The sequence below is a fragment of the Pagrus major genome, chromosome 11 (assembly GCF_040436345.1).
Source record: "Pagrus major chromosome 11, Pma_NU_1.0".
Classification (NCBI taxonomy): Eukaryota; Metazoa; Chordata; class Actinopteri; order Spariformes; family Sparidae; genus Pagrus; species Pagrus major.
Window position 1 is genome coordinate 6,681,191 of NC_133225.1, and position 11,042 is coordinate 6,692,232.

Consider the following 11,042-nt stretch of genomic DNA (forward strand, 5'->3'; position numbering starts at 1 on the left):
CCCCTGTAGTTGTCTCTTTATCAGGGCCCGCACTAAAAGTAAATGGGGTCTATTCTGGGCCGAGACCCATCCTCCGTCCAAGTTTTATGGAAATCTGTTGGGTAGTTTTTGCCTTATCCTGCTGACAGACCAACAAACAATAGTTTCTCTCAGCTCTTTGTCAATTTTAGCATCTTTAAGCTCATTGTTTTGGTTTTATGGTGTGCAACTTTAATTCTTTAATTCACGTTCCTCTTTCCAGATGGAAGAAGAAACAGTTTCCAGCAACAAAAAAAAAAAAGCTCTGAACTGGACATTACATGCATTGCACAGAATTTCAGAAAAAGTTAGCATCTCTCTGGTGAACACAGAGGAGCATTTAGCAGCTTAAGGGTCAGAGCTAAATACAAAATGTTGTCAGGAGTAACATGTCTAATTTTCTTTTCCAATTTCAAAGCATTAACAGAGTTCAATTTGTACTGTTTATATAGTCACTGCAACTATTGTAAATAGCTCTAATTTGTAAGCTAATAGTCTGACAATCACAGTGTCATTAAAACTTTTTGAATAAACAAAACACCTTTTAATTAAAATGTAACATGCCTGCTGGATGTGTAAATAGACATCTGTTTGCTAACACCTCAGCCATAACATGTCATTGTTGTGTTTGCAGCTTGTTCCACTGCCCCCGGATGGCTAAAGTCAACTAATCAACTAATGCTGCTCTAAAATCCTTCACCGACCTCACAAATTCATCTTATTTTAAGCCTAATCAATATGGGATCTCAGTTTTTCATTTTCGGGAAGTAATGCATGCGATGTCACAAGCTCTACCACGTTATGGGTTGCAGCTGTAGCCATGAATTTAATAGTAAATTCCAGTCATTGTGTCACAATCAGGCGGTTGCATAACCACCACCTTACCAGAAATGTTCCTTTGCTCATTGACCAGAAGGGAAACAGAAGTAAACAGCTGGCTGTTGGTGTGAGTGCACAGCTTTTAGCTTTAGCTGCACTGGGCTGTTATTTAATTCCACATGACAAGTGTGACCTCAACAGTGCAGGCCTTTGTGTCGAGGAATAATCACGCCCAGGCCCAAGCTTTCTCTCTGGCTAATACTGTATGCTCATGGTTCCCCCAAAGCCACACACCCCCCTTCACTTCCTGATTCCCAGGCGTTCAGTCAGTCCGTGTCCACTTGACCTTTAGTCACCTGAGAGAGGACCTGAAATTTCAGGCTGCTTTTCATATCCTCATTGATCCTATTGTTAGACAGACCTCTTCCTGCTGAAGGCATCTCCACAGTTACTGATCAGAAGGCTTGAAAGTGTTACTGAGAGAGTCGGTTCTGATGTTTGTAAAAGCCCTACTATGTTTAGCATTTCCTCAAATATTCTATTTATATGAACTATTTCAGAGAAGGGCAATTTTAGCTTGTCTTCAGTGGTCAATGAATAATTAAAGAAAGAAAAAATATGCACATGCTGAGCCAGACTTGGGGGTTGGGGTCATGGAGAGATTAAAAGGAGATAAAAGTAAAAAAAAATTTATATATTGATTGTTATTAATTATTAATTTCTGCAAATGCATGTGTTACTGCAAATGTCTGTTTATTGTTTTATACTTTTTGACTTGTTCATTGTGAATTACTAAATAATTTGACCTTTTCATACCTCTAAAGATTATTATGAGCAGAAAAAACACTTCTATAGTTGAACTGGTCACAATCTGTAGACACACAGTATGTAATGATGAGGGATCACAAGTAGACTCTAAAGGAGCAGTATGTAAAAACTAGCCACCTGTCAAATTTATACTCCAAACAGAGGGCAGCATATCACTAGAATAGCCTAACCGCTAACTGCTGCTAACTACAACTGTCGTTGCTAGCAGTCCTATTACTGAGCCCTTTGCTAGGGGTGGGTGCACAGCTTTTGCTTTAGCTGCAAAAGACTGATAAGCAATGCTGAGACATTACGTGCCCGGCAAAAAGAGAAGTAACGTGTCACCTTGTCAAAGAGCCGCGCCATTGTGAGTACACAGAGCGCTTGGCAGACAGAAAGGTCTTTGAACACATCACCTCTGGTGGGAATATTTCACCATTCTCTGTCATTTGATAAAACAGAGGATTAAACGATTTCTCAAGAAAGCAACAGGGTGATTAAATGATAATGAAAATCATTGTTTGGTGTAGCCCTACTTATGAGTAAACGGTCTAAAAAAAGCATCAAGGCATCACTGTTTCCTATTGTTGACAGCTTATTTCTGTTATTTTTGCCTCTGTGTCACAGGAAGTTCGCCCCACGCTGCTGTGTGTGCTCTGAGCCTATAATGCCAGCACCGGGCCAGGAGGAGACCGTCCGTATTGTGGCCCTGGACCGTGACTTCCACGTGCAGTGTTACCGCTGCGAGGTACTGTATGTTCTCTGAGGTTTCTGGTATGTGAACTCCCTATAATTAGCAGGGGTAGTTATGTACCACCTGGCACAGCTCCAGATGACAGCCTACATTTACTGCATGAAGGTATAAGACACAACGTACACACCAGAGTCACCTTTTCATCGAGACGACTGAATCATCCCACTCTTACCTGCCTGGAAATAGCTTTCCACATCTCCTCTGCAAAGTTCACGGACTTACATAGTAACCAATCTGTCAGCCGCCGCTCACCGGCTGATAAGCGACGCTGAGACATTACGTGCCCGGCTAAAAGAGAAGTAACGTGTCACATTGTCAAAGAGCCACGCCGCTGTGAGTACACAGAGCGTTTGGCAGGCATAAAGGTCAAAGGAAAGCAAAGCAGATTAGTTCAGCTGAAGGGGCTCAACAAGAGAAGAATTTTGTCACCAGGGAGACACGAGTAGACCGAGTCGTATTTCTCAGAGTGTGTGTGTGTGTGTGTGTGTGTGTGTGTGTGTGTGTGTGTGTGTGTGTGTGTGTGTGTGTGTGTGTGTGTGTGTGTGTGTGTGTGTGTGTGAGGGAGACAGAGAGACAGAGATGTTAAGAGTGTAACCAAGTGTCAAAGACAATGAGAAAATAATGCCAAAGCGATGTGTGTTTGTTTGGTTGTTACTCTGTGAATAGAGTGTAGACTGCCCAACAAAAGATCTTTGTCAGGTGTTATCAGAAAATAATCACCACAGAAAACTCCCAAGAAATACGTACAGACATTTTTTTTTTTTTAAATTTCACACATATTTTCTTAAATATGCTGGAGGCGATACTGGGTGTGTCTGAGAGAGAAGATTATATGTTGAGTCTACTACATCAAATGATTCAATAAAATGTAACACTGGTATCACATAATTTATGCTCAAAAAGGGAAATACAGTTGTACTTGCAATTTCTTGAGCTTAATGCTAACATCAGCATGCTAATATGTGCATAATGATGATAATAACATGCTAGCATGCTACTCTAGGCAGGTCCCGATTACATTTTTTTTTAACCCTGATCCCAATCCGAGTCCAGATCACAGTAAAGTTCAGTTCAGATCACTTAGAAATATGACCCTGACTGACCCTGATTCACCATCTTAGTTTATCTTGGTAGCATTTGGTGATGAGGATTGTTGTTGCAGGTGTCATAAATTAAAGTACTGGGCCAAAAAACATGTTGATGTTATGATGGCACTAGATGACAATTGAAGGGATAACCAAAGTAATTATAATTACTCCTGAGGCAGGCGTGAATGTCTGCACCAAATCCCATAATAATCCACCCAATAGATGTTAAGATATTCCACCTAAACCACAAATGATGCTCATTGAAGGTCAGAAGATCACCAGAGTCATGATTCATCCTCTGAGGACCATGAATATCTGTGAAATTGGTGGTTCATCCAACAGTTGTTGAGATGTTGCAGTCTGAACCAAAGCGGTGGACCAACCGACCAATAGACCCATGTTGCCACACATGGCTGCTCGCATGGCTAAAAAAAAACATCCTTTATTTGTAAAAAAAAGATTTAAATACAAAACACAACTGCTTCCTAGCAATAAGCCAAAACTGCCAGGGAAATGAACAAAAACAAATAAAAGAAAGACAAGTCGGGGACATCAACAAATCCCCTCCTCGGAGAGACAGGACAAAAAAATTGTCATCTTAAAATCTGTAACAGTCGACTTTTATAATCACATTTAAAAGAATTGTTTGTTCCAACTATTAACACTCCAAAAAGGAAGTTAAAAACGTTTTTACCCTTGAGTGTTGAGACAAAGAGATCTTTTGTCTGACTGTTACCCAGTATGAACCAGTTGTTGCCCCTCCAGACTCACCAGCTGGTAGAAAACCAAAACAGTGGCTTCAGCCTCACAGGCTCTCTGCAGCGAGCCTCCCGTAGCCTGACACGGGCTGAGTTTATAAACAGCAGTAAATGTTTCATTTAGAGTGTGAGCGCAGCGAGCGTATGACTGTGCCTGAGCGGTGAGCGTGGCTAATGACTCCGTTTGTGTTTGTGGACTAACAGAGTATCTGTGTCCTGCAGGACTGTGGCTCTCTGCTCTCAGAGGGGGATAACCAGGGCTGCTACCCTCTGGACGGACACGTCCTCTGCAAAAACTGTAACACCAGCCGCATCCAGGCCCTTACCGCCAAGGCCACCACTGACCTCTGAGCGACCCGCCGCCCGGTCACCTCCACTGTGATAACCCAACGCTCGCTCTCTCTCCCTCTCCCTCTGTCTTTCTCTCTCTTCCTCTCTCTTTCTTTTCTCTTGCAAACATACAGAGCCACACAAGCTTGCATTCCTCAGCATATGCATATATATCCCTCTACATATATATATTCACTTTCAGTAACAAGAAATAGCATCACATGTTCACCTGCGTACATACATGTATCTATTGACTCGGTACAATCACAGCACAAGAGGCTGTGTGTTTTTTTTTTTTAACTGTGTTGTTCTTAAAGCAGCGGTTTAAGATTTTGGGAAATACACCAACACACTTTCTTGTTGAGTAACATCCGAAGATCGGTGTCTTATTTAAAGTCTATACGCTAAATGTTATCTTAGCAGAGCGTAATAATTGGAAACAGTCCGAGACTTGAAGGTGCAGTATGTAAGAATTAGCCACCTGTTGAAATAAACAAATAAGAGGGCGGCATAACACCAGAGTACTGCTGACTGCTACTTACTGCAGCTGCTGTTAGCTAGTTAGCACAGTTAGCCAAGTAACTAGTGGTCCTATTAGTTGACTCGAGTCTGCCCAGACTGGGAGCTCGGAGTATTGTGCTGACACCGCTAGCAGAGGAGCCTTGGGTGCTGGTGCTAGCTTTCAGGAGGTGTCTCTGCATCCCAGTACATGGACGCCTTTTAATGTTAGTTAATTTTTTTATGTTTTAAAGGAAAATTATTACATAATGCACCTTAGAGATGCTGTAGCCGCTTTGTGTTACTTTTGGATGGAGCCAGTCTAGCTGTTCCCCCCTGTTTCCAGTCTTCATGCTAAGCTAAGCTTAAGATGTAGCCTTCTATTGACTGTGCAGGTATGAAAAATAGCATCTATAGTCCAATGTTACTCTTAACAAGAAAGTAAATAAACTAATATTCCTAAAATGTCAACCTGTTGCTTAAAATTTCTCCAAATCCACCAGTTAACAGTCGCAATATACATCATCACTCAGTGTTATTATCTCATATCTTCATTATCTTATATGGGCATGTTCTAGCCAGGGCGCACATGCCCAAATATTTCTGTCTGGCTGGTTCTTGTGATCTAAAATGGAGTCTGACTCCATGCAAGGTGACACATCTGCCCCGCAGGCAAAAACATCATGGGAGGATGTGTGTTTGACTCTAGCTTTAGCAGTATTTACAGTAGATAAACCGTGAGCGTACAGTATGTCGGTCAGAACGTTTTTATTCTTTAGTGTTTATTACAGTGCAAATCCACACATGGTACACGAATAGGGATACAATTACACACTGGGGATCTTTATTGCAAAACAGTTCTGCTTAACTGAACACCAAAGAGTTGAATTGAAACTTGCCATATTTACTCTGCACTTGTTTTGTATGCACCTATATAAAACATAACATGGCGTAGATTGGGACCGCAGGAATCACAAATAGTCATTCCCAGTGACAAAGACACGATCCTCAGTAGGCAGCTTTCAAATGCAATTCCTATTGACCACATATTTTCTTTTTTCTCTTCCAATCGAATTTTCTTTTATGTACACAAAAGATCATTTAGTTTGTCTGAACAGTACAATCATGGCATTCCATTCATATAGATACAGCCGTATATTGGAGTTTAATTATATAGATTTTGAGCAGATAAATATGTAACTTTTTCTTTCATTTACAATGACATAGATTAGATTAGTGGTTGTAGTGTAAGCAGTCTGGTAAAGATAACAGATTTGAGATGGCTATGCAATTTTTAATGTTAATTGCATCGACACTTTATAAGAAATTTTTATGAATAAGGAAATATTTTACCTGTACAGATTCAAGCATAAGTGTCCTTATAGCAATCCTCTAATCAAAACTATGCTGTTGGTACTGTGTGACTGTGTGTGTGTCACTGTGCTGTTTGTCAGTATTGATTGTACCATTGACGCTCGTCTTTTATATTGTTTGTTTAAAGTTGATGGGCTAAGAAGGGACCGTGAGAGTTTTCCCCAAAAGGACTGATTTTATTATTTGTTCCATCCAAGAGTCACTGACCAGTAGATATGATGGTTACTTTGACATAGTTAGTAGAGCAACATGAGTTGTGAGACTTGATGATGAACTAAAGGTACCCTGTGGAGTTTTTTGATCACTAGTAGCGCTGTGGAGCTTTATGTTTATGAGCAGGTCCCAATTTTGTTTGAATTTTGCACACACACGGACCTACTGTATATGCAGAGACAGAGCCAAAGGGGGTAGATAGTATTAGAACCTCTGTATGAAGTGACTGTTAGCATTTCGACTACAAAGAGACACAAAATGAATACAAAGAGACAAACAACCACAAGGAGATGCAAAAAAACTACAAAAAGATGTAAAACAACTACAAAGACACACAAAACAACCACAAGGAGACACAAAAAAACTACAAAAAGATGTAAAACAACTACAAAGACACACAAAACAACCACAAGGAGACAAAAAAACTGCAAAAAGATGTAAAACAACTACAAAGACACACCAAACAATCACAAGGAGACACAAAAAAACTACAAAAAGATGCAAAACAACTACAAAGACACACAAAACAATCACAAGGAGACACAATACATCTACAAAAAGACGCACTACAAAGACACAGAGACATAAACAATCACAAAGACATGCAACACAACGACAAAAAGATGCAAAACAACCACAAATAAACGCAAAACGACTGCAAAGAAAAAACAACCTTTTGTGTCTCTTTCAGTCTGGGGGTCCTGCGCCTGCGTAGGAGTGGTTGGGGGGCCTTTTACATGTCTATGCTCGAGACCCATTGTCTCATCAGCACGTCGTTGACTTGATCCACATATTTTGCAGCTGCTTTTTCCGCTTTTCCGCTGATCGAGAGTTGGTGGCAGTAACATGCAAAGAAGTGTAGCAATGTCGAAAGAACAAATACTACGAGCGAGCAGATATGGATCTTCAGAGGTTAGGATTATTAGTATACAAACCATCGACTTTGCAATTGTTTCATGAGAAAGTTTGATTTCTTAAAAGAAAACTTCACAGGGTACCTTTTTAGAGTAAAGGATTGGTTTGTGTATTTATTAGCTGGTTTGGTTTACAGTCGTCCACAGATAGAGTATTCCCCGAGCATGTGGATGAATATATTATGAACAAAGAGAGAAGACTCTTTACTTCTCTGTGCTGTTATCTTCACACATTAAGAAGTGGTGTTTAGTGCCATATAGATATTAGAAACAAAAAACGCTCTATATACAGTATCTACTGTAATCAGTAAGTGTGGTTACATCAGAGTCGTTGTGATCAAGTTGACTGTGGCATTGTTTTAATCAGGGGGACACGTTGTTAATAACTGTGCTAATAAGCCTATTAATGAACAGTGACATCATTCATTTCAAGCATCTTTTATTGTTATCAGTTATAAAAAATTAAAATAAATAAAAAATGCATGCATCACATCACACCAGCTACATTAGGTCTATATGTGGATTCACAGCTTCGTCGTGTGACTCAGTGAGTCATCTGATTAACGCTGGTTGTCGGGCAACGGAGGACAAAAAATACACACTATATATCATTACATCACGTGTTGCTAGGTTTCAGCTCACATGGATGTTGCTAAGTTAGCAGTATAATTTAAGTTAGCGTCTCCTGGTGGCTGTCTCTTAAAGGTCAGTACGAGCTCTCTGACCTGCCGGGATAGTTAGACAGCAGAATCTCACATCTGGTGATGAAAACAGCAATGAGGATTTCAAAGACTAACCAAGCAGAGACAAAAAAACAGCAGCAGATGATTTTAAGAACAGTATCGGAACAAAAGTAGTACAGTGATGCTCATTTAAAATTCTAATTCAGGTACTTTTCATAGCCAACTGTCTCTAAAAACAATGCAGTCTTAGCAGCTCAAAAAGTTAGTGAGTGGACCTTTGTGCTTTGGTTTTCTTCAATAGTCTTCAAGTTTTTCTGAAGCCAAAACAGTATACATTATTCAGCTCTGCCTCTGGTTCTAACTCTACAGGAAAACGTGTCATTGCAATATTGTAGCAACATGTAGTAGGACCATTTGCTGTGCTTTCAGGCATGTCCATGACCACAGTTGAATCATTCTCTTGTTGTGTTTAATTAGTGACAGTGTGAGGAAGCGTACGGTAATTATGAGCTACAAACATCAACATCTGTGAAAAAAAAAAAAAAAAAAAAATTGCAGAAAGTTTGCTTTTGTCAGTAGTGTTACTGCCGTCAAATCAGAAACTACTATAAACTACAGTATAATATAGGCATCAATTAGAATAAAGCACATGTTGGAGAAGATGCACCAGTGTTAAAATTATATGCAGTTGATAAAAAAAAAAACAATTCTGTTATAACTTTGACCATTTGTAAAGGTGCAATATGCAAGATTTTTTTTTTTTGCACGTTCAAAAATGAAAAAAAGACGTCTTTGTCTATGTTGTAGAGATATCTAGCCTACTGAAGTTAGCATGCTAACCAGCTAGCCCCAGGTCTGAAAACCTCTTCCTCCAAGCGGTCCAAAGCTCCTGTACTAGCAGTGTAAACACCAACACTCCCCCTGGTAGTCCAGCTAACTGCACAGCTAGCTGAGCTAACAAGCTAACAGTAGCTGCAGTCATGGATGTAAAAGTAGAAGTGACTCTGATGATATGCTGCCCTTATTTGTTGGGTGGAATTAATTCAACAGGTGGCCAATTCTTACATATTGCACCTTTAACGATACACAAGATATGTAATTTTAAGCAGCACAAAATAATATTTTTATATCAATGGATCAAATATCTATGTAACGTAAATACGGTTACTCATGGTGACAAACCTACAGAGAATTTCTCACTTTTTTTCAACATTTTTAGCATCCTTAAGCTGTTTGTTTTGGTTTTACAACCCACAGGTTTACAGTTTTTGGTTCAGTCTCAATTCATACGCAACAAACAGAGGGCAGCATATCACCACTAACTGCTGCTAACTGTAACTGCCGTTAGCTAGTTAGCACAGTTAGCCAGGCAGCTGGCAGTTCAGACTGGGAGCTCAGGGACCAGGGGAGTATTGGCGTTATCATAGCTAGAACAGGAGCTTTGGACCGGGACGGGATGGGGCTAGCTGGTTAGCACGCTAACTACAGTAGATGTTTCTCTTACACAATACAAACAGTATATGTCACAACATCAAATCATTTTCAATTAAATTCTTACACATTGCACCTTTTTAAAGCAGATTTCTTTGTACAGAAAATAAACAGCATTTTAAATGATAGGCTGCAAACTGCTCGGTAAAAAGTAAAACATTACACTCGTACTGATTAATGTCATTTTATGGTTTTAAAGATTTTAAATAAAATGTTATCATTGGCTTATTAGCACATGTTTTTACAAAGCGTACCCTGGTCTGGTCCATGAGCACAGAGTCAAACCTCTGATCTATGTTGTCAATGTGCCTTCAGAGCTGTATTAAACTCTCTTGTATATCTGGATGGACAGTCTGTCTACACATCACACATCTTTGTGGGAGCACATCTGACATGAATCTTCTCCAAAAGATTCATGCTACCATTGAGTATAAAGAAAAGACCCTTTAATGATTTTTTTATTTGTTCAGTGTATTTGTTGTGTCTACTGTCTTTGTTCTACCCGTGTTTGTTAAAAGTGCCCTTGACTCAGCGGTATTGACTCACTACACTGTTGCCTTGTGTTTCATAGTGCGCCGTGCCTCGCTCAAAGACTTAGCCATGTTTACTTAGCAGAGTAAATAAAGAAAATCCCTTTTGTTTGGGCTCCACTCTGAATCCATACAGTAGATGTTTCCATCAGGCACGGTGCTTAAAGCCGCAGCAGCAGCGTCCTAAATGGTGTTGAGTGTGAAACTCTCCTTAAAGAGCTTGACCCTCTGTTGTTAAATAAAGCATCTGATCTGTTCTTGATCTTTTGAAAGGGCATGTAGTCAACTGTTGTTGTTTTTCTTTCTTCAATAAAAGCTTTGCAATAGCATCACGTCTGTGTGTCTTTGTTTGCTTTTAGTGGGGATGAGAGAGGGCACCATTATATCTGTATCTGCTCAACAAACTGCATCATCTGTGTCTGAATCTGTACTAGGAAGTCCACTTATTATAGTTTATATTATAGTTGCATACAAATATTGGTTGTGAGTTCTGGACTTTTAATAGTCCCCCCTCTGAGATCAGATCCAGTGTACACTCTCTTTCTCCCACTCTTTCTCATATTTTCCCATATTTTGCCCACTTCATGCCTTTCATTGTTTCAGCTGTGTGTGTTGTGTATGGTCGAGGGAACAGGTTTGTAGACATATTCTGCAACTTGACAAGTTAGACATCTTCACTTTATTAGACAGGAGAGACAGTAGACATGGGAACAAGCACAACGAAAATACTTGGTTAGGTTAAGAAAGCTAAAATACTTGGTTAGG

The 11,042-nt window shown here is 39.8% G+C and overlaps 1 protein-coding gene across 3 annotated transcripts in view; it reads left to right on the forward strand.

Moving 5' to 3' along the window:
- lpp (LIM domain containing preferred translocation partner in lipoma) overlaps positions 1-10,606 on the forward strand; it is a 155,679-nt gene extending 145,073 nt beyond the window's left edge. For all 3 annotated transcript variants that reach the window (XM_073475942.1, XM_073475943.1, XM_073475944.1), the window contains 2 exons: positions 2,272-2,392; positions 4,467-10,606. In XM_073475942.1, coding sequence (XP_073332043.1) covers positions 2,272-2,392; positions 4,467-4,595 — 250 coding nt within the window. In that variant the 3' untranslated portion in view covers positions 4,596-10,606. The remainder of the gene's footprint in view (positions 1-2,271; positions 2,393-4,466) is intronic.
- Positions 10,607-11,042: the final 436 nt, after the last annotated feature.